The sequence below is a fragment of the Suillus subalutaceus genome (assembly GCF_016647625.1).
Source record: "Suillus subalutaceus strain FC151 chromosome Unknown DFJ58scaffold_4, whole genome shotgun sequence".
In the NCBI taxonomy this organism is placed as follows: domain Eukaryota; kingdom Fungi; phylum Basidiomycota; class Agaricomycetes; order Boletales; family Suillaceae; genus Suillus; species Suillus subalutaceus.
In genome coordinates this window covers 548,022-569,221 of record NW_024540253.1, presented here as the reverse complement: position 1 = coordinate 569,221, position 21,200 = coordinate 548,022, and the positions used below count along the sequence as shown (strand labels likewise).

Below are 21,200 nucleotides of genomic sequence, written 5' to 3'. Positions count from 1 at the left end.
GAAAACGGAGGCCACGTTCCAGGCTGTTGAGAAGGTGCGGCTAAACGCGGGCGCCTACGGGCGTAGTATACATGCTTCCAAGCAGTGCAAGACCGTGCATGCTCTCATTCGCCATTGATGGGAAGAAAGGTGGGATGACTGCGGCGAAGACGAATCTTACTCGGTTTGATCCCGACCATGATTTCATTTGCCAAGGATCAGGTGGTTTTGTGGGTTTTGTCGCAGCCTGAGCATGTTTGCCAGCGAACGTGCGATAGGACCCGTGGCACCGCATATGATTGCGCTGGGTAGAAAAGTCGGCTCTGACGTTTGGATTCAGGTTCTTTCATTCCTACAAGGTAAGATGCTTGTCACTCGATGATTTCTCCGCATTTCGTGCTGAATTAACTTGAGGAGGCAGGTACACCGCTTGAAGGTGCTTGAACTTTGTGGCTTAGTCATCATTCTGAAGCACGTGTCTCGTCCGTCATTCATCATTCTTCAAAAACGAAGAACCCTCCGTGCAGGTCACACTGGACCATAACTCACAAACAAATCTTTGTCCCAGAGCATAGGGATTAATATCTACAAGTACTTGTCGACAAGTGCTCGTCTTTATTTCAAAGCTGATCCCTAGTCGGGCGCAATCTGCTACAATCGCCTGGAGGGCTGGAGCGAATGCCACTGAATATGACATTCGGTACATCAGATGAGAGTCTTCCACATATCCCTCTACGTCCTTTCCGAAACCAAGTCGGTGGCCACAACGCGATATATAGATTTACCAAGCGTGCTGTGTGCAAGGTATGTCTAGTATTGTTCTGTCGTGATCCGTTTCTTATGGCATCTTACACAGCCTCTGGTTTCGAGAGAAAATCAGTTTTATGAAGCTGTTGAGCGAGAAGCACCCCCATTACTTGGATTCATTCCACGTTATCTTGGTGTGATGCTTGTCACTTACCGACGCGTATCCAAAGGCTCATTACCAGCCACCAACTCGAGTGTACCTGACACACATACTCCCCATCCTCATTCCGCCCACCCATCATCTCCTGACTATCACACATCTAATTCCTACCTTTCTCGTCCCACTCAGGGGTTAACATCGTATCCCGCCCAGTTTCTGGAAGATGATGATGTATCGAGCCATGAAACATCCGATGAAATGCCCGAAGTGGTGCTTGACCGCAATCGCCACATAATTCCTGAATGGGTCCTCCATCTTGACGGGCCGAAACACGATCGTCCCGTCTCGTTCTCTTACCCGCCGTCTTACCATAAATTCCCTGATGCTCCCAGACATCTCACGTCCATGCACGGTGTGATTGCGTCAACACCTGACCTTATGCGACCAGAGCCTTCATCGGTGCAGTGCAGCCCTCTCTTGCGTCAGGCTACCATTCCTCTCCAAGAGGGGGAGCCGCCTCCCCCTTCCAACTCGCCAGATTGCTCTTCAGGCATCCTTCCGACCTCGCCATTCATGGACCCTCATTCAGCTCATCGTACGTTGGTGCCGGAGGGAATTCACCCGCAGTCCTTACGTCCTTTCCATTCCGAGTCGGGGATCGGGCAGCAACAAGGAACCCCTAGTTGGTTTGGGGGCACAGGGTTAACGATGGTCAACACAAAGCTCAAGGATCACGTCTTTAATACCATTCTCCGCAGGTTCCAGCGTCGGAATCGCGCCAAGTGGTCCACGAAGACAGAGGATGAGGGTGAGATGGCTGATCATGAGGGTCATCCGATTTCATCTGCCCGACGCACTCGCTCACATCGTCGGAGGCACCCTATAGGACAAGCGAAGAGGCTGAAAGGAGAGGAAGGAAGTCACCGGTTTTCCTCTGTTCTTCCGCGTGTCCAGAGTGAGTCTGCTATGGACTCGATGTATGCACAAGAAAGTGCCAGCGACAGGGATTCCGTCACGCTTGAAGATCAGAACCAACTCGACCTACCTCCCTCCCTTACAAGACATCGGAGTCGGTCACGATCTCTCGGATTTTCTACCCCTGTAACACCTGTTTCCAGTAAACCTCCATCCACATTCAACTTTGATGACTCGATCACGCGTCAAAACCATTTCATTTGCATGGAAGATTTGACTGGTCGGTTAAAGCGCTCGTGCGTTCTTGACCTCAAGATGGGGACACGACAGTATGGCATGGACGCGACGCTCGCCAAAAAGAAGAGCCAACGGAAGAAGTGTGACCACACGACGAGCAGACCCCTGGGCGTCCGGGTCTGTGGTATGCAGGTCAGTATATATATAGATCGGTGAGAAATCTAGACTTGACTAAACTGGTTTACATTCAAGGTGTGGAACAACGCCACGCAAGCATACGTGACCCAAGACAAGTACAGGGGCCGAGACGTAAAAGCTGAAGAGTTTGAGTCGGTGTTGGCATCTTTCCTGCAAGATGGGGAACGTCTCCTCGTCTGGCAGATTCCTATTCTTCTCCAGAAGCTTTATACTCTAGCTCGGATCATCAATCGTCTGAAGGGCTTCAGGTTCTATGGCTGCAGTCTCCTCCTTATCTATGACGGAGATCGTGAGGCGCAAGAAGCATTCCGAACATGCATTCTCGAGCACCCTTCATCCCGTAGTAAGCGTGGAGAGTCGTTGGAGCGGTCCAGTACACGGTCCAGCGCCAGTGACGAGCGGCCCTTATTGCGCCGTATTCATAGCGAAGACCTGCTCGTCGGTCCAGTTGGCAAGCGTTCCAGCGGCAAGCGAAAGCGCGGCGAAGTTAACGTCCGCATCGTTGATTTCGCGCATACAACTACTGGGCGCGATTGGCTTCCTTATCCTCCACCCGCAGATCGCGATATCATCCATCAGGTGTCAAGTTCTAAGGGTTACCAAGCTGAAATGGACGTGGAAACGGGGCTGATATATGCTCGGTTCCCCCCTCACTTTCCCGAAGAGCCTGATCGCGGGTTCCTGTTCGGGTTGAAGAACCTTACCGAGGCCCTCGAGAACATCTGGAACGAAGAACGTGTTTGCAGGATCAAAGCTTCGCGGGATGATCCATCTGCTGACACCCACGAGCTTCCCCCTCTATCCACTGATGGCAAAGTAATCTTTGATGAAATCTTCAGCCGCTTAGATGATGAAGATCCCGGCATGCTCTCCACTTGATACTCACTATCATCTCTCTCCTATTCCCAGTGACACCTTTTCTCCTTAGCCGATGTGGTATCTATCGCGTTGTATGTGGGTTTTTCTACCTATATTCCGCCACGCCTGGGCGTCCGTATTTCTATCCAACTGCCTTCTGTCTGTCTTCCATCGTCATCATCGTCATCATCATCAATAGACCAATGCACATTTGCACTTTACAATTCAGCGTCGTATTCTAGCACTGTACCTCACCCTCATTTGCATTCATGTAGCGCCGTGTTCCGAGGTATATACTCGCATACTCAACATATTCAAACACGTACATATCGAACCCTACGTCATCGTGTTGGCCAATAGACTCTGTAATTGCCTTAGCTTCTTCACCGCAACAAGTTGGGCAGGTGCCAGCTCGCCCGTATTGTCGGTGGATAAATAGAACATATATGTAGTGCTAAGTGCATCAACATCACTGAATTTTCCTGATGAAATCACCGCAGGGTGATGCACTTTTCGATTTAGCGTACCCCCACAAGTGAAGTCCAGGAAGGAGACCCGATGTTTAATTAGCAGACGGTGGCAGATCGTGTCAAGCTGCCAGAGTGCGGCCTGCATGGGCAAATGGAAGCAGATACGCAGCGCTAATCAGCGCATCGACAACACCGAATTGTCACGATGAAATAACCCGTGGTGTCCACGTTCTGGCACACAACGACAACTCAATTCCGGGAAGAAGTCTAATTATAATCATTATGCAAGTAGGTCGCTGGCCAACTGGGATGAAACTATGAGTCCGATTCCTCCTGGACATATCTCGAACGAATGTCCTTCCATTGTTTCTAAATCATGCGAGTAAAGACGGCATAGTCAGTCGTCGGGCGGCGTTAGATGTGTCGGCTACTCACCCCCTGGTTCCAACGGTCCCAGAAACTGGTCACAGCGACGTCAAAGCCCACGTTGAACGCAAAGGCTCCAGCGAAAATAGAAGTTACGAAGACGCCTAGAGGTTTGATTTGGTTAATCGAACCGTACATGACCACGAGCGCTGTAGAGGATCGGGTCACGTACTGTTGCGCTTCACGAAGGTGTTGTAGAACGCGTTGGCAAGCTACAAACGGAGTCACAGTTAGTGTCATGTCATTGACTCTCGACCATTTATTCGACTTACAGCCATGGTTTTTTGTGAGCAGCGAGTTGGATGCAGAAGGTCCCGAACCCGGTGCAATCCGAAAATGTGACAGAACTTTGCTTTCTCACGGTCCTCAGACGCGTCTAAGTCTTGCTAATTTCTGCGTTTGCTCAACTTAAGCAGCAGTCCTGGCGATGGTCTCACTCGCTCAACTACGACCATCAGTGCTCAACGCTGCACGACAATCTCTTCATCGTGCTCGCCTGCACGAAAATGCAGTTTTCTCAAGATCTGCCACCTTCGGGACCAGTCTCGCCGATGACATGTGGGGAGGTGAAGACTCGGCTGCTCCTCCACTAGACAAACCTCCAATGGGCCCAAATACATACTACAACCCTTTAACTGCAACAATGAGGGAACCAAAGAAGGACATCGCGGAGCGTACAAAGCCTTACCACCTCCACGTATACACTACACACAACAATTGCCGCGTCGTTTTCACCTATCCGTCCGGCAAGCTTGTCAAGAATGGATGGTGGACAAGTGGATCATGTGGTTTCAAGGGTGCGAATAAAAGCAGCTATGAAGCAGGGTATCAATGTGCTGTGCGCGCTTTCAAGCGCGTCGAGGAGGAAATAACTCGTCCGAACTTCAAGGATGGTGGTGTGTCGCCCGTCACGCTTGCGCTGAAGTTTAAAGGGTTCGGGTGGGGGAGGGAAGCCGTACAGAAGGCGTTCATGACTTCTGAGGGAGATAATATTCGGTCGTCGGTGGTGATAGTTGAGGACAGGACACCTATAAAGATTGGAGGGACGAGGGCAAAGAAAGCAAGACGACTATAGTATTGTGCGCTGTTTCCGGTTGGTATTGTGATGCATCTTCTAAATTAATGATAGTTATTCGCGGCACGCACTCTCAAGCAGAATTTTATAAGTCTGCTCATCAACAATCCACTGGTCTTTCTTCATTACAGGCGGGGAGTGTCGACAAGGGTCTCCACGGTATCCAGCCAATGGCAATGTCATTGATTCTCGCTCTACAGTACAACGCCCGCTGGCAAGACTTCTATGTGTTACAATCATAGTACAATCATCTACTGTGTAATGCTCTAATTACCTTGTGCTCCGCAAGTGATGTGTTATGGTCATAGCACGATCAATTCGAAGTGCAAGGGGTCTGGTGACTTGATCGCGCGCTTAGACCGTGAAGAAAGGGTCCGACATGTACTTCTCGTACCCTGGCCTTGCCATTGACTTGAGTGCGACCTTCTTGTCAAACTCTATGTCCTCGATAAGTGCTTCTGTGGGTAGAAACTCGTTAGTATGAGTGAAAGCAGTCTAGGGACAACCGCACCTCGTGAAGTGTAATGCAGTTCTGGACGGATATATCCCAATACCAAAGCCTTCATATCATATCCATAAAAATCGCTTTTAAACTCGTGCATTATGTGAATTTCCTGGGCGACGTGATTCAGGATGGTTCAAAGATAGCAGAGGAAGACTTACCGCAGTCATGCGCTCATTCTTGTAAAAAGGATTCCACCCAAAGCTCATGACCATGGGCAAGACGCATATGTCTTGGTCAGATAAAGATGACGATGTTCCCTCAGAAGGGGTAACCTGAGCATAGCCGTAGTAGACTCCTGTCTTTGCAGCATCGATCATGGGTGGGAGGGAATCGTCAGGAAGATTCGCTATAGTTCACACCCATCGATTCAGCTTGATCAAGATTCAGCTTGGAAACATACCAGTTGGACATCCGAGGTCTTTGCTCCCTCTGCCGAATCCATGCTGCACGGGACCAGACAGTTTAATTGGAAACGGAGCGTCTGGAATATCGGACCCAACGATATCTGGCCTGCTTGTGCGGAAATATTCGTCTGGGACGTCAGGCACGGATTCCTTGCTGGAGTCTGGCACACTCGGAGAAGCTATGACCTCTCCGGCTGCATCGCCCATTTTGAAAAAACTAAATAGAAAACTTAGTAAGGCGAACATGTGAAGAGAGCTTGCACAAGCGCAGCGCTCAGCTATCTATCACTGCCGCACGGCATATATAAGAGAAAGATCAGCTAGTGATAAATATTACCGAGCCAGGGAAATTATGGTTACTGCCGGGGTGAGCATGACCAATCTGGCTTACCCAGGCCAACACGCTACTTCCATGTCAAATTTCGTTCCATATCAGCAAAGCTATGGAACATATCAACAGCCTTATCCTATCGTATATGCAACTGGTTCAGGACCGCCCCAGCTGCTTCAGCCAGCGGTAGCGCATTATCCGCATCGATTCCCGCCGCCCCCGCCGCCAGCACTGGCAGCAGCCTCAACTTATCAGTTTCATGTCCAACATCCACGTCAACCAAGCGTGGCAGTCGCTGAGATCATACCCGATATCTCTCCAGAAATAGCTTCCAAAGAAGTGCAACGGCTCATCCTTGCCCAGCTACAGACCTCAGAATATGATTCAATCGAACCCCCCGCGTTGAAGAGACTAGAGAAAGAAGTCGTAGCCTGTACGCGGCCCTTCATTCTGTTAGTTATTGGGCTCACATCTCAGAGAGCAGTCATTCAGAATCTATATGAACGCGCCCACCAGTACGCTAATCTTGCCAATCGCGCAATACCGATAGCAAAGGACATGCTAGTGGCATGCGAAGAGCGAGATTTGAAAACAAAGGATCTACGCACAATCGCTGCGGAATTTACAAAAGTTTCTGGTACGTAATGTTGAACCATGCTAACTTGAATGTTTGACCATGGATTAAGCTGAACCAGCCGAGCCGATTTTTGAAATGCCACCTTCACGGTCGCAGTCGCCTGAACTCCTTCCTTCAGATGACGAGAATATGCCCCCCGTTGTGCCAGGGACTCTACGTCAGCTTCCGACACATTTCCCCGCATTGCCACCGAAGCATACGTATCTCAGAACACCAGTGATTCCATTGTTGTTATCGTTGTCTTCCGGTGTATTGACTGACCTTGCTCAAAGGCATCTCCCCCTAAAAAAGCCGCGCTTCCCTCACTCGAAAGGAAACTCAAGACTGCAGGGCTTGTTCAGGAGTCATTGAAGAATCTGCTCACAGCAACAGAAGATAATCTCGGGCAAGAAGATGGCGAATTGCTGGGTCACATTGTCAACTGGGAAGCCTCCACGTACCCACGGAAGCGGTGGAAAGTTTCGGCTTAACAATTTCATTTCGCATATAATAAATAGGCCTCGTGGGCGTATTATAGTCCTGTTTTACGTACCCATCAAATAATCTAGCTGGGCCTGGTGCTTGTCCTTGATTGTTTTGTGTTACTCCATGACGTTTTGAAGTCAAGGTTTCCCCATGACGCGTGAAGCCTAGGGGTATGTATTAGCACCCAGTGTCGGAACTGTGAATGATCAGTCTACTGCTCCCATCGTTCCGACCACCAACATGCCACCTCCGGTCATTAACATCACAATCCATAAACTAAACACAATGCAGTTCCGTCATGTCGGAGCTGACCATCCAATCTATCCCAAGATCGTGGAGATTGCAAGAGCTCTCGCAAGTCGCGATAGCGTAGACGGTGTAGTCACCCCGGATGAGATGTTACCCTCGCACTCGTCCTTCCTTGCCATTTTAAATGCTACTACCAGTGTCTTGGAACATTCCGGTCTTCATCTTTCCAGACTCGATCCCGTGTCACGCCAGAAGACCATATGCTTCTCAATTGATCTGAATAACATGGTAGTAAGGGATATCACCCAGGGCTCCGAGGGCATCCCGGACTTTCCTTTACCCGCAGACGAAGACGTACAGAACGAATTGAAGATTTTCATAACCGGACAGGTGAATGAATGGAAGAAGGATGAAGAATCACGAAGGCAGGAGCAAGAGATAAAGAGGAAGCAAGAACATGAACGTCGCAGAAAGAACGCAATCGTAAGTGCGATGCTCGTGGTATTCCCTGGTGATCCCAGAATCTTGCAGTCTCCGTGGTAATATCATATATTTTAGGTTTTCTTGCACCGTCTTGTGGAGTTGAAGCTTGTAGATCCAGAGGTGCTGGAACATGATGCCCCCACTACTACCTGCCCACTGTGCTCCCACGACCTTATCCGATGCCGTGTCTGCGGTGTACACGCGTGCGAAAACTCAAGCTGCAAGGCATCTTCCATCGTCTCTGTCGTGGGCTGCTCTTACCACGACCGAGAGTTTCTCTGCGTTCCCTGCGCAACACCTCAAACCGGCCAGTGTCCAATATGCTCTCAGTGGTATTGCATGGAGTCACTGAGCTGGTGTGTTGGACGGCCTGAAGGCGACACTCAGTGGACCCCTAGACCTAACCACACAGCATTTGAAATCATCGATCCTATCAAAGAACCAGATACGGAGAACGACCACCGGTCCATCAGCCACGAGCACCCTCCAAGAATTGCTCCTTGTCGGGACTGCGTTCGCCAGGGCCTTGCTTCAGCGTGGCGCCGCTGTGGTAACGTTTACTGCTGGTCCCGTAATCGCAATCGCTTCCGAGACATGGTCTGTTCAGACTGTGAACCAGGAGGGCGCACATGTGCATGTTCACGGACATGGCTGTGTGCACTCTGTTCAGCCGACCCATCCGGGACGCCGTTCACTGAATGCCCAAGCTGCAAAGTCGTGTATTGCCAGGATTGGTGCGCATACATCCGGAGCTGTACAGTTTGCAGTAGGACAAGGTTGTGTGATGACTGCATTGAAGAGGAGGAGGATACAGAACAGCTTCAACTCTCGTGTCCACGGTTCACTGAGAAGTGCGGGATATGCCGTCGCCATATTTGCGATGACTGTGTACCCCGCTTATCGAGGTGCTCCAGTTGTAGTCACTGCTACTGTCATCGGTGTAGATGGACTGAGGCAGCGCATTCATGCAAAACTTGCGCGTCCCCCATGTGCAGGGATTGTACACGAAACTGGGATGATTGCCGGCAGTGCATAGATGCGAAATATCCAGGGTCAGTCATTGAAGCACGAAGTTGATGAGCATCGTGCTGACCTTCGTTACAGTTACAAAGGACATCGTGCTAGCAGTCTTGTAATGTTCCCGCCCTTGTACTAATGGAAAGGCTCGGTGCCAGTAGGTAGAATATATTAGAGAGCCGACCAGGAGCTGGAGACACACAAGTACGAAGCGTCAAGTTATGGACCGTAACATACGATTTCACGGTTGAAATACCTTCTACGCATGTATTATGAGACAATTTATCATTTCAGGCTCACCGACACTTTCGAACAAAAAGCAAGACATCGTTATGAAACCTCGACATTCAGGAGCACCTATCCCATTTGATTCGACGGCGATGGTGGTCTCAAGCCTAATTCACTGATATGACAGCACTGGACCACGAGTCCGGGGCCTCCAGGATTCAGAGTGTTTGGACCAGCTTGATCAGTAGTCCCGCTATTATTCCCTGCTGGCGCGTTAAAGAGAGTCAAGATCTAAAAACAGCACGGTAACACGACTACGTACATGAAACAGGAGGCCCTAAATCCAAAACCATGGTACCAGGCGCGGCATTCTTTTTGCTGCGAACAGGTCGGGCTCTAGGACGGGGAGCTTTCTTGGCTGGTATTTCTTCGGATGCGGGTTCTACATAAACCTTCTTCTTTCTTCCCACTTTTTTAGTAGACGTTGATGGGTCGCCAGTGCCCTCGGGGGTAGTGCTAGCGTCAGGATTCGTTGACTTTGACTTCCCTTTTGCCTTCTCAGGACTCTTGCTCTTGGCTATCCCTAGAACTTCTCGAGTGCGTTTCTTGTGAGTTTCAGGGTTGGCATTGATGACCGGTTCAAGGAACATTATAGCCGAATCAGCCGTCCTCGCGGTTACATGTATACCTGGAATTCTGTGCACAGAGCTTGATTCCTTAATGGACGCGAATTCATTCACGTCGATGGACTCATCAGCAGGAGCGGATGCTTTTCTCTTCCGAGATGCTGCTCGAGATGACTCTGCGACGATGTCTATTGAGGGTTGAGCGATGACGCTAAAAGTTGCTGTTTGAGATTGCGTTTTGGTTGGCTTCGAGGTCTTTGACCGTTGGAGATTATTGTACCTGTTCCGACACTAGAGCAAAATAAATGAAAAAGAAAAATGGGCTTCTGAAGCGATGAATATTACCATGCTATCGGTGCGCCCGCTGCCCAGTCGATTGCTGATCTCCTTCCAGCTCGAAGTCCCCAGTTGCTGTACTGTGGTCAAAAGGTCTTGGTCTTCTTCTTCGGTCCACCTCCCTTTGGTTACCGCAGGGTTAAGAATATCGTTCCAACGATCACGACACTGATCATTATGACGACCTGGGATGGCGGATGCGACATATACCCAGGAAGTACCGTACGCTTGGACTGCGAGACGTAGGCGTGAGTCCTCCTCATCAGACCATGCTTTGTGCTTCAGAGCGGGGTCGAGAGTGCGTTGATAGCGGTTCTGGCACTGACTAGGAGTAGCATCTTCTGAGACTTGACAGGCGACTGCACAGTAATTTTGTTGAACGCGGACACAAATGTGCAATATTGCAAGACACACCTACAGACCAGTTATCGTGACCGAAGGTGGCAACAGCTTTCAACAAACGCTCGTCAGAATCTGGTGTCCACAAATGAATTTTTGGCGTTGTGCCGTGTATCATGCAGTCCAATGGCATTCGGTGGGTCTGTCATGTGTAGATCGTCACTTTTTTTCTGTTAGTTCAAAAAGCAGACATACCCCAAGTTTATCCACCACGGCCTCCCAATCCACTTGCTCATTCCCGTATTCTGCGACGAGCCCTTTGAGTTTGGTAACTTCGTCCTGTGTCCAAGAGCTATGATTGAAACATGGATGCTGATCACCCAGCCAGCGTATCTCACACTCTCTTGGTGTACGCATATACATGGACGATGAAGAGACCTGACGCACACGTGTTAATAAGCGGTTATGATATTTTTAAACGCACCTTCTCTGCGATGCGATCCCAATCAAGTCCCTCCTTATTCAACTCCAGATAGTTTGATGGTTGATTACTCAAACTTGTAAAAACAGGATTGCCTCTAAAGGAGAAGTTGGCAAAATTATATCATGCACAGAGCAAGACGAACTTTCGTTGAGCATCCAGAGCGTGCATGCGGTAGTTTTCGGTCCTCACAGCTTCTCTCAGAGTTTCAAGGTCCTTTTTGGTCACTGCAGCTACAAGTTAAGGGGATGAATAGCGTAATGGCCCGAATAACGCACTGGGATGAGCCTCTGTCAAGCTTAGATATCGACTGCGTCGCGCAGCTTCTTCGTAGAACGGAGAGTCCTGGAGGGATCTTCAGCAGCAGAAGAGCAAACAGGCACTATTCCCACCTCTGAAAGCAATTCACTCGGGGGCAAGAGTCCAGATGCCTTAACGGAACCTGGAATGAGGACGGAGCCGCCGACATCGATGTCTGGCTCGCCGTCCAGATTAGCATCAGCAGGTTCCTAGAAGATTTTATTGAAACCAAGTGCGAAATATACAGAATATGACACACCAGGAGTTTGTCGACAGTTTGAAGCTCTGCCTCAAGTCTTTCGGTGTATACTTTCAAGGCATGTTGGTGGTCCTTGTTGGCCTGGATGGCCTCTCTCACTGCCTCTGTGCAGTTGGTCTGCGACATGACTATAAACGAAGTTGACAGCTAAAATGAAGTTGATGCGCGGCTCGGAGCTAATTAGGGACGCGTGCACAAATTGGGTTCAGCACTGTTGCTGGCCGTCCACCATCATGGCTCACGGAGCAGCTAAACGAATTGGTACGATTTCACCATATAACCAGCTTTTTCTTTAAAACGCACATTTTTTTAGCGTTACAGAATGAACAGGCCCTTCGAAATCTGAGGCTCGGAATATTCATCCCCACCCTCCTCTCTGCAGTCTTCCGTCTTTTATTCCGGCGAACCTCTCTTCCTCCATCCAAAGGCTCGCTGGCACTCTACGTTGTTACATATCTCCCTGCCCTATTCCTTTCACGCTATCTCGAAAGGATGGGCACAACAAGACGAGACCCAACAACTGGAGCACTCATCTCTCCTGGAGAAGACCTCAATCAACCGGGAGTCACGGAGTGGTGTTTCGATATACTTTATGTTACATGTGAGTCGGCTTCACTCTAAAAGGTCGGCTGAACACATAGTCTATATGTCTAGGGGCGTGTCAGATCGGCAGTGGTGCCTTCGGTGATTGGGTCTGGTGGTTCTACCTGGTAGTAAGTACCTGTGTAGCCTCGCCATGTAGTTACAAACTGATCTTGCTCTACCAGATCCCATTGTACGCCGGATACAAACTATGGAGTAACTTCATTGGTCCAATGTTCGGTTGGTCCAGTGGTGCGAGCTCTCAGGCTGCAGAAGGGGGCGGCGAAAAGGAAACGATTAGCAAAAGGCAAGGAAAATTACGAAAACGCTCAGAACGGGGCGACCCACGTATCCGCTCTGTGCGAAAGTAGTCCTCTCTGCATTTGTTAAAAAACTTTATTGCTCGACACTTGTTCTCAATATTCTGTGACTGCAAGCTTGCGATGCGATCCAAATATAGCTGGCTACTTTATGAGCACGTGACCACTCTCGTGGTCTTGATGAGACGCGTCCTTGGATTCTCTCTTCACCATTCACTCACTAAGTGCAGTACTCATTGTCCTACAGCTACATATTTCTTTTGCTTCAGATATGGATACAACTGCCGAACAACAAACGACAGAACTTAGTACTTATGATATCGCTTCCATGGACTCCCATGATGAAATTAGCGCAACACCATGCGCATATACCCAGATACTTGTCGACCCATTGTGCGTACAGGACAAGCCACCTTCGGAGAACCACCAGGCAAGTACATATGTTATCTCTGCTTGACTCGTTGGTGCTGATTTATGCGCATATATGCACAGTTCGGTGAAGAATCACTTGCATCGCACCTACCTCCTAATATCTCTCCTCCACTACTGCAGTCCAGTGACCTGAAGGATCCTGAACGTCATTTAGGTAATTTATTTCTGTCAATGCCACTGAGGAGTGCATCGACTTTAACATGACCTGGGATCTTCTCCCATTCACATCGCAGAACCCATGACAAATACATCTCGTTCAACAGCAATGTCTGGAATTACCATCAACGAAGATTTACTTCAAACAGATGAAGTAAGCTTATGCATTTTGCTGCTATTTGGAGCAAGCTAATACAATGCGCAGACCCTCAATGCATCACTCTCTCCTTTTATCTCACGGAGAGGTACTCCGCATGTTGAATTGATCGACACAAACGACCTACAGAAGATTCGTCTCCAATCTAGTGGCGTGATAGTTGAATCACCTCGCCTTCAGTCATGTGAAGTAGATGAAGAAGCGCCATCCAACTCCTCACTGGATAACGCACGGTCGTCTTCTTTGCCTCCCAGCTCCAGCCCTCCCCAGATTTTTTCTTCGTCTCCGTTCGCATCATCTCAGTCATCGCTCATTGAAACTGGAGATGATTACAAAGTTGCAGACAGGGTATATGCGCCGTATTTTCTTCGTGTATTTGCTGACAAGTCCCAGGTTATAACAGTGGAATCAGACGATCAGGATCTCATCAGTTCTCCGGACGAAGTTTACCCAGACACCTTGCAAGAAGCTTATAATGATCATGATGATATTGACGCATATCAACAACGAGAAATGGTTTGTGATGTTTTCTTTGGAAGCCCGGTTACGATCAATTGCATGGATTATAGCATGAGCACTACGATCTCGCCATTTGTGGGGGAAACCCCAAATCGAACAAGGGCGCTTATAACATTCAGGAAGTTAACCCATTGCCACAGAAGCGATCCTGTCCGGAAGGAGAGGTTAGGGCAGAGTGCTCCATCGGTTTCAACAGCTTAAAATGTATGCCTAGATCGGTGTCCTTGGTCTGCATGCCAAGGACCTACCACCAAGCCCAGAAGAGACGCGGTCGGCTAAACGCATGGTAATTAGAACAGTTTGTCTTGTTGACAATGCGTGTCATTCACTCGAGTTTACTTGTAGAAAACGCACGATGGTAAAGTGTATCTGCCACCGGCTCCAAAGCGCGCCACCTTGGCGTCTCAGCAGCGGCAGTTCAAGAAACTCATCACCCCCGTTTCGTTCACCTTTGATCCTGAACAAGGACGAAGATGCACCATCGGAGGATTTTTTAAAGTCCAGGAGTCCTCTGTCGATTCTTCTGGCACCACCGCCAGCTCCAAAAATGCCTCTCACACCTCAGAAACCTCATCATGCTCGTGCAGCTCCATCCGTGACACCAGCTAAGACCAGAGTTCGCACTCTCAAAGCGGCGTCACAATTCAAATCTCCGTTAAGCTCTTCTGCTTCAGCATCGTCCGGAAGAGGATCGTCGATTCGGCTGACGCCTACAGTTCAGTCCCTAGAACGCAAATTACAACTTCTTAAACGCGCGGTCAAAGTGAAAGAGAACGATGAGGAAAAGACGCTCATCGGGCTCATCAAGAAATGGACAGAGGCAGGCAGGGAGGTCGCATATGAACTTTGGGATTTGGTGAAAGATTCTGCGAACAAGCGGGAAGGTATGGGTTGGGATGGAGGCAGGATGGGCTCACGGGACTCGAACTGGGGTTGGGACTCCCCTGGTATCAAACGTGAAGGCTATCCGGAGAACGAGATTAATACTGCTACGGAGAATCCCTCGGACGAAGGTCATACCAACAAGATCCTTTCAGAAGATGATGAGCAAACACGGAATACCATGGGTACGATGCTCCGACAGCTTGGAATTGCTACAGAGACATTAGGATGGGATGAAGACGCTGAGGTTTTCTTCGATTAAAGCTATGTTCATTCAGGTTTGTGCTGTCCTACGTATACATCAAGGTAATCGCATGGTAGTTGGAACATGAAAGTCTCGACTGCCCTAAATTCCTTAGTGCCTCTCCAGCAATCACTTCCAGGAATTCACACTGTATCCAGTGCGAAGTATTCGGAACAACCACTGTTCTGTTTTTGCGAGAGTTTTCAGCTTCAAATCGCCATTAAATTGCAGATCTTCAATCAGAACCGTCAACGCGGCAGCACCAGGTTTGTCGGCGAACAAATGCGAAAATGACCATGGCACGTTGCCCTGGAGTAATTCAAACCATCAGCATTGCTGATTTCAGAACACCACTCACAATGTGATCATCGGAGTTGGTTACTCTGCCGATTTCGTTCCCCATCCATCTCCAAATGACATCCTCTCGTCCATAGAGGATTCAATGCCATATAATCTTTTACGGTGCAGTTAGTTCTGATATCATTGGAAACCTTGGCTTTCCAATACACCATCTGCTCTGCGATTACTTCCAGAGCTGGATCGATGAGGACCACTGAAGTAGGCTTGGTTTTTGGCAGGTATTTGAGTAGCGATAATACCACGAGCGCGCCCAATGCGTGGCCGATGACGATATCATATTCAGCAGCTTGAAGGTATGGCAAGAGGTCATCTGCCAATGTCTGGATTTGGAAGTCAACTCCAGGCTTCCTGAGAGCATGTCCAAGAAGGCTCGGAGCAATAACTAAGTATCCTATGATCATCGGACGGGACACCGGGGACAGTGGCGGCCAGTGCCGCGTCAAAATAGCCACGCCCCTCTCAAACAAGTTGTCACAACAATCATCCTGCTCTAAACCTCACCGGCACCATTCAGTCTTTTACATAAATCCCGCGTCCCGTCAACTACAAGAAACACATGTGCATCATAAAAGCGGTCCTTCTCGTCCAAGTATTACATTCCAAGAAATACCCTTGTGACACAAGCTCCAAATGATATCATTCCTCGGGATCCCGCTAGCTTCAAGGAACAGCATCGTCCATTCGACCGACACCTCCGTCTGCTGTCCATTCTCTGGGACGCAAATCACATATTCTGAAGTACACGATAAAAGTGAAAGAGAACGACGAGGAAAAGATTATTATTATTTTGTTAAGAGATGAACATAGGCAGCAGCGAGGATGAGCTTTGAGCTTTGGTTTTCGATTAATGATGACGTTCATGTTTGACTTCTCCTACATCGAGGTAATTTATAGTGATTGTTTATACATGATGTTGGGATCACGCAAGCCCTTACTTACTGCCCATTGTCTTGCTCTTCGATATTCCTCAGCGCTTCTTCGACAATCACCTCCGGGAACTCATACTGTATCCAGTGCGAGGCATTCGAAACGATCACTGTTCTAATGTCTTTGAATTTTGCGACACATTCCAGCTTGGAAGGGTCAGCGACCAGAATCGTCAATGCGGCAGCAGCAGGCTTGTCGGCGATCAGATGCGAAAATGACCATGGCACATTGCCCTGTAACAATTCAAACCATCAGCACCGTTGATTCTGGAATGCCACTCGTAAACACTGACATCGATGTGATCATGAGAGTTTGTTGATCTTCCAACAGTATGGGTCCCCAACACTCTCCAGATGGCATCTTCTCTTGTCCATAGAGGATTCAATGCCATATAATCTTCTGCAGTGGGGTTGGTTCTGGCATCTTCGGAATACTTAACTCTCCTATCCACCATCTGCTCTGCGGTCACCTCCAGAGATGGGTCGATGAGGACCACTGAAGTAGGCTTGGTTTTTGGCAGGGACTTGAGAAGCGATAATACCACGAGCGCGCCCATTGAGTGACCAATGATGATATCATACTCAGCAGCCTGGAAATAGGGCAAGAGTTCGTCTGCCAATGTCTGGACTTGGAAGTCAACTCCAGGCTTCCTGAGAGCGTGCCCAAGAAGGTTTGGAGCAATGACCAAGTATCCTACGGTATCAGAATCAATAAATAAGCGCTATCAAAATACTCTAGCAAATAGGACCTTTGGCTGCAAGCGCCGATGCAACACGGTGGAACGTGTGCGAAGAAGAATTTAAACCATGTATAAGGAGTGCTCTCCTGCATGCAGTAGGGGATCCCCACTGACTTGCAGATGGGACGGTGGTCATAGTGAGGTCAAAGATTAATGAGTACTTGATCAAATGATTGCGGCTTTGATAGTAGCAATACTTGGGCGGCTATCATGTCATCAGACAGCAGGAAAGTATTTGACGAACGTCAATCGAAAACAGAATGCAGACATAATGTACGAACAGCGGGCTGGGAAGTTGATTTTTGCAGTACGACATGGAAGAAGAGATTTAAAGCAGTTGAACTTTGCGGGCCGTGCGGTTGGTTGTACTGTTGTAGAGACAAATTTACTAGTATGCATGCTGCAATGCAGTATGTAGTAAAAAAACCCCTCCTTCACACGGTCATGAATTCACAGTTTTGCTAATCAAGTTAGTAGCGGGATTACATTGACGATAACATCCAGGCACCCATATTACATGCAACGACCAATGCCCGAAAGAACTTTGGCATTCAATCTCTCAATGCCACGATGGATGTGCACCAAGAAACAAACTGCGCTGACCTTCGGATCTGCCACCAGCAAAGTGACCTTCACGTTAGTTAATAGTGGGAATGTTTTGCAATAGCCCTAAGGAGTCCAACTTTGCATCACAAAATATCCGCTAAATTTCATAATTAAATACGCCTCTGACGATGCATATCAAGCGCAATTGATACCCAAGTCTTCAGCAATGATCATCGCAGCCCGCTCTCCGATAAGAAGTGCCGTCGAATACGTGTTCTGTGTATATCGTTAACCATACATCAACAAATTATCCCCTGTTGAGTACCCACCGTGCCAACGTTCAACGGCGCAATGGACATATCTGCGACCTTCAGGCTCGACACGCCGTATACATTTAGCCGAGCGTCGACGACTCCTTGATCTGCCTCCGATTTCATGGCACAAGTCCCAAGCTACAAATACAAAGATCAGATGTGAAATCATGAAAGGTTCAGCCGCACACACCGAGTGCCATGCCGTTTGCACTGATGTTTGATTCATTATTTTACCGTGAAATGGAGATGAAAAGCCAGGACTTACCAATGTTGCGGTGGAATTGATTGATCGCCTCGTCATCTTCGGCAGTGTAGACGATGTCAGGCGCATGCAAGTCCACTGGCCCGGAAGCTTCTCTGCATGCTGCAGCGCTTCCCTCTGGGAAATCAGGGTGGCCAGCAGCAACTTCACCTCGGTAGGAAGTCATTCGTCGAAAAATTTCGCGCGTCTTTTTGTACCCGAAGTCAAGAGGAACAATATCGGATGGACTGTGTGGAGTGTCGTAGTCACGCAAAGTGCCCTAAAATGATGTGCATCCACTCACTCGTCTAGGAACCCTGTAGTAAAGTCCATTCCTTCTTTACCATTCTCCGTCACTTTAATATGAACGCTTCCAACAGACACGGGGTAAAGCTATTGAAGAGATTCAGAAAAAACGACGGGGTAGACGGAGAACAATACTGTATAATAACTGGCAGTCATGTAATTGCGAGGAGGAAGGATACCCGAGAGTGGCCTCGAGAGCGGTGGAATATATCTGATTGTCGTGAGCATTACCATATCATCAAAGCTAAGCAATACGCACTCACCGCGCAAAAGGAGCGAATATTGCAACAGCCTTGTCTGAGCGGTCCTGAAAGAACTCCTTCCAGCGTGATTGAAAAGCTGGACCTATGGCCTTTAATTCCTCGTCATCAGGACGCCACTTTATTTTTGAATTGATGCCACTGAGATACCAATCAACACGATACCGGCGGTGATAACTTGCACCAACTTTTGTGCAATCAATGACTTGCCGCTGCTGTTACGTTGTGCAAGGCTGTCTGCATCTGGGTAGTTGTAGGGTGTTGGAATCATGGCCAGAACATGCTTACCCTGTATGATACTCTCCCCGGGCCAGGGGGCGTCCGTGATAACAACCTCGTCGGCAGCCAGGTATGGAACGACGACGAGATTGTGATCTGACCGTCCTAGTAAGCCAAACTCATAGAATAAATGGATAAAAGTGAACCTTGATAATTTTCTCCGACGCCAGGCAAATTCACTAGTGGCTCGATACCGCACCGCTTGAGGATCATCTCGGCACAAATCCCAGACCTTTCCAGAACGGTCGGGGAACCGAACGTCCCAGCAGAGATAACAACAAGTTTTGATGCTCTCACAATACTCGACGACTGATCCGCGTCTGGGCAAGACACTGGGTCGCTGGTGAACTCGACACCTACAGCACGCCTGTCTCTTTCATTTGGAAAGCCCTCAATCGTTTGCTGCGGCTCCGATCTCAGGTGCTCACTTACTCGAAGATGATGCGCTTCACGCGCTTTCCGTCCCAGACGTGTAAATTCGGGTTGTGAGCTTGGTTGTAGATATAGTGGTGGGCCGCGTCCGAACGCCTTCCGGTTGTCCCGTCAATGTACCTTTTCTACATGAGCCAAAAAACCGCCATGGACTACGAGTACATGGACTCACTTTTGACACGGCTGAGACAGAACTGGTCAGTGGTCACATATAAGGATGAAACACCAAAACTCACACTGTATGTATTGCATGTTTCCAAATCATCGGTGTCATCGGCATACTGCCTCTTGTGATAGGTCTTGCCAACCTGGATGAACTCGCCTGAGATACCCAATTCAGGCCTACCGGAGGACACCTTGATAGGTCCGTCGTAGCCGTGGGTTGGACGACCAGGCTGCACCTCATATGTCTCCAGCTATAAAGTGAACGTATAAACAATTTGAACAAATATCCTGAAAACGCATTCGAGACCTTCTTCATGAGGGGAATCAAATTCTCAGATTCCCAACCATTGACTCCCCAATCATCATAGTCCGAAGCTGGTGCACGAGTGTATACCATAGCTGTCTAATTATCAGTCTTGTTCATTGTCGCAAGTATGCTGCGCACAATTTACACATGAGCCTCCACCAACGCAACGGCCGCAGGGAACGATCGGTACACGGTCATTGAGACGAGGAGATGGATTTCCGATGTTGAATGTGACCGTGGTGCTCGTCGGTGCTGTGTTGAAGCGAGATTGAGAGGGTTGCATATGAATAGGTTTATTGAGACTGTGTTGACCCGCTTCCAGAATCAAGATCCTCAGCGAGGGATCATGTGCAGCTAAGCGACCTGCGACAACGCAGGCTGTAGTGCCACCTGTACAGAATTATGCGTGAAGAGGGAAAACCGCCACAAGATGATATTTGCTCACCTCCAGCAAAAATGATATCGAATTCTGACAGGGTTGGATGAAACATTAATATGGAGTGTAATGCTGCTAATGAGTTCGACGGGGATTGATGGATCACGAGTAACGAGAGATGAGTGAGGGGGAGTGAACTCACTGAAGTCTACAGAAGGTAAGGAGAGGCTTTATATCTAAGTGAGTGGTCTCAAGAACGAAGAGGCTCAGACTAGGAACGAGAACGAGACTTGGTATTGGATCAAAAGACTAAGGAGGTATTCGGCGGGGAGATGGAGAATCAAAGGGGAACGTGTATGTAGCAAGGAGTGATTGCGTTTGTAAAAGAAAAGGACGAGTACGTACGAGAGTGGTATCGATAGTCATATCTTGATATTAAGTGGCGGTACAAGTAGTAGTCAGCGGAGTGGTACTTGGAACCGGTACAAAGGGAAGTCCATAGCCGGCAGTACAAATGGGATTCCGTAGCCAGCGGAGTGACATTGACCTTACAGGAGGGTTACCTTTAGGCCGGCTTCCATCTTATAATCATTTCACCCAAGTGAATTCATCGGTAGTTGACGCCCATTGGGGACTGGCAACACGTCACGATCAAGACCGCGATGAGTCTATGACTGAGGATAATGACTGCTTTCACTAGGCCACGTCGTAGCCTAGTAATCGGAACCTGCATTAGTGAGTCCATGATACGGTAGTCATGGGACCTATCGAGTACCTTCGGTCGGCTCTTCGACGATATACTGTATTTACAGTAGCAGTATTGGCACCAAATGTGAACACATTTACACGAATGTCTCCAATTTCTGAAGTGGCGATGAATCCGTCGTAGCGCCAGAAATTCATTTTGTCGATCTGATACCTGCTTCCATTT

At 48.6% G+C, this 21,200-nt stretch overlaps 12 protein-coding genes across 12 annotated transcripts; 6 read left to right on the top strand and 6 right to left on the bottom strand.

Moving 5' to 3' along the window:
* Window positions 1-212: 212 nt before the first annotated feature.
* DFJ58DRAFT_741334 (SAICAR synthase-like protein) lies at window positions 213-3,520 on the top strand. Its single transcript, XM_041387134.1, has 4 exons — window positions 213-338; window positions 401-783; window positions 836-2,230; window positions 2,291-3,520. Exons 2-4 carry the CDS (start codon window positions 658-660, stop codon window positions 3,113-3,115), a joined length of 2,346 nt encoding a protein of 781 aa, XP_041250348.1. The 5' UTR covers window positions 213-338; window positions 401-657; the 3' UTR covers window positions 3,116-3,520.
* Window positions 3,521-3,558: 38 nt separating this feature from the next.
* Window positions 3,559-4,333, bottom strand: DFJ58DRAFT_758403 (ubiquinol-cytochrome C reductase UQCRX/QCR9-like protein). The gene is made up of 4 exons (XM_041388290.1): window positions 4,263-4,333; window positions 4,163-4,202; window positions 4,000-4,094; window positions 3,559-3,933 (listed from the first exon to the last, which is right to left on the bottom strand). The coding sequence occupies exons 1-4, from the start codon at window positions 4,266-4,268 to the stop codon at window positions 3,880-3,882; spliced, it is 195 nt and encodes a 64-aa protein (XP_041250347.1). The 5' UTR covers window positions 4,269-4,333; the 3' UTR covers window positions 3,559-3,879.
* Window positions 4,334-4,359: 26 nt separating this feature from the next.
* On the top strand, window positions 4,360-5,142 carry DFJ58DRAFT_758402 (uncharacterized protein). The gene has a single exon (XM_041388289.1). The coding sequence runs from the start codon at window positions 4,418-4,420 to the stop codon at window positions 5,063-5,065; it is 648 nt and encodes a 215-aa protein (XP_041250346.1). The 5' UTR covers window positions 4,360-4,417; the 3' UTR covers window positions 5,066-5,142.
* A 286-nt stretch (window positions 5,143-5,428) lies between these two features.
* Window positions 5,429-6,292, bottom strand: DFJ58DRAFT_676178 (riboflavin kinase; the record flags this gene model as incomplete). The annotated part of the gene is made up of 4 exons (XM_041383114.1): window positions 5,971-6,292; window positions 5,729-5,916; window positions 5,577-5,679; window positions 5,429-5,523 (listed from the first exon to the last, which is right to left on the bottom strand). Coding segments are annotated over exons 1-4 (636 nt in total), but the record flags the coding sequence as incomplete, so codon positions are not given.
* A 26-nt stretch (window positions 6,293-6,318) lies between these two features.
* DFJ58DRAFT_758396 (uncharacterized protein) lies at window positions 6,319-7,518 on the top strand. The gene is made up of 4 exons (XM_041388288.1): window positions 6,319-6,738; window positions 6,790-6,942; window positions 6,992-7,158; window positions 7,215-7,518. Exons 1-4 carry the CDS (start codon window positions 6,327-6,329, stop codon window positions 7,410-7,412), a joined length of 930 nt encoding a protein of 309 aa, XP_041250344.1. The 5' UTR covers window positions 6,319-6,326; the 3' UTR covers window positions 7,413-7,518.
* Window positions 7,519-7,576: 58 nt separating this feature from the next.
* Window positions 7,577-9,650, top strand: DFJ58DRAFT_322159 (uncharacterized protein). Its single transcript, XM_041379835.1, has 3 exons — window positions 7,577-8,139; window positions 8,215-9,191; window positions 9,244-9,650. The coding sequence occupies exons 1-3, from the start codon at window positions 7,648-7,650 to the stop codon at window positions 9,293-9,295; spliced, it is 1,521 nt and encodes a 506-aa protein (XP_041250343.1). The 5' UTR covers window positions 7,577-7,647; the 3' UTR covers window positions 9,296-9,650.
* DFJ58DRAFT_877886 (uncharacterized protein) lies at window positions 9,395-11,851 on the bottom strand (the record flags this gene model as incomplete). Its single annotated transcript, XM_041394481.1, has 10 exons — window positions 9,395-9,647; window positions 9,707-10,301; window positions 10,356-10,705; window positions 10,761-10,887; window positions 10,941-11,123; window positions 11,170-11,263; window positions 11,312-11,399; window positions 11,445-11,511; window positions 11,559-11,675; window positions 11,726-11,851. The coding sequence occupies 10 exons, from the start codon at window positions 11,849-11,851 to the stop codon at window positions 9,514-9,516; spliced, it is 1,881 nt and encodes a 626-aa protein (XP_041250342.1). The 3' UTR covers window positions 9,395-9,513.
* An 87-nt stretch (window positions 11,852-11,938) lies between these two features.
* Window positions 11,939-12,804, top strand: DFJ58DRAFT_758372 (uncharacterized protein). Its single transcript, XM_041388287.1, has 4 exons — window positions 11,939-11,986; window positions 12,039-12,326; window positions 12,380-12,438; window positions 12,493-12,804. The coding sequence occupies exons 1-4, from the start codon at window positions 11,959-11,961 to the stop codon at window positions 12,676-12,678; spliced, it is 561 nt and encodes a 186-aa protein (XP_041250341.1). The 5' UTR covers window positions 11,939-11,958; the 3' UTR covers window positions 12,679-12,804.
* A 1,019-nt stretch (window positions 12,805-13,823) lies between these two features.
* Window positions 13,824-15,035, top strand: DFJ58DRAFT_695480 (uncharacterized protein; the record flags this gene model as incomplete). Its single annotated transcript, XM_041383457.1, has 4 exons — window positions 13,824-13,888; window positions 13,942-14,055; window positions 14,106-14,177; window positions 14,237-15,035. The coding sequence occupies exon 4, from the start codon at window positions 14,247-14,249 to the stop codon at window positions 15,033-15,035; it is 789 nt and encodes a 262-aa protein (XP_041250340.1). The 5' UTR covers window positions 13,824-13,888; window positions 13,942-14,055; window positions 14,106-14,177; window positions 14,237-14,246.
* A 311-nt stretch (window positions 15,036-15,346) lies between these two features.
* Window positions 15,347-15,892, bottom strand: DFJ58DRAFT_322110 (uncharacterized protein). The gene has a single exon (XM_041379834.1). It carries the CDS (start codon window positions 15,776-15,778, stop codon window positions 15,383-15,385), a length of 396 nt encoding a protein of 131 aa, XP_041250339.1. The 5' UTR covers window positions 15,779-15,892; the 3' UTR covers window positions 15,347-15,382.
* Window positions 15,893-16,245: 353 nt separating this feature from the next.
* On the bottom strand, window positions 16,246-17,458 carry DFJ58DRAFT_322103 (Alpha/Beta hydrolase protein). Its single transcript, XM_041379833.1, has 3 exons — window positions 17,053-17,458; window positions 16,597-16,997; window positions 16,246-16,537 (listed from the first exon to the last, which is right to left on the bottom strand). The coding sequence occupies exons 1-3, from the start codon at window positions 17,177-17,179 to the stop codon at window positions 16,313-16,315; spliced, it is 753 nt and encodes a 250-aa protein (XP_041250338.1). The 5' UTR covers window positions 17,180-17,458; the 3' UTR covers window positions 16,246-16,312.
* A 326-nt stretch (window positions 17,459-17,784) lies between these two features.
* DFJ58DRAFT_695475 (GMC oxidoreductase-domain-containing protein) lies at window positions 17,785-20,693 on the bottom strand (the record flags this gene model as incomplete). Its single annotated transcript, XM_041383456.1, has 15 exons — window positions 20,339-20,693; window positions 20,032-20,283; window positions 19,894-19,985; window positions 19,646-19,837; window positions 19,422-19,546; window positions 19,136-19,362; window positions 18,999-19,085; window positions 18,899-18,947; window positions 18,714-18,851; window positions 18,586-18,661; window positions 18,449-18,537; window positions 18,169-18,392; window positions 18,094-18,113; window positions 17,919-18,041; window positions 17,785-17,865 (listed from the first exon to the last, which is right to left on the bottom strand). The coding sequence occupies exons 1-15, from the start codon at window positions 20,382-20,384 to the stop codon at window positions 17,785-17,787; spliced, it is 1,821 nt and encodes a 606-aa protein (XP_041250337.1). The 5' UTR covers window positions 20,385-20,693.
* Window positions 20,694-21,200: the final 507 nt, after the last annotated feature.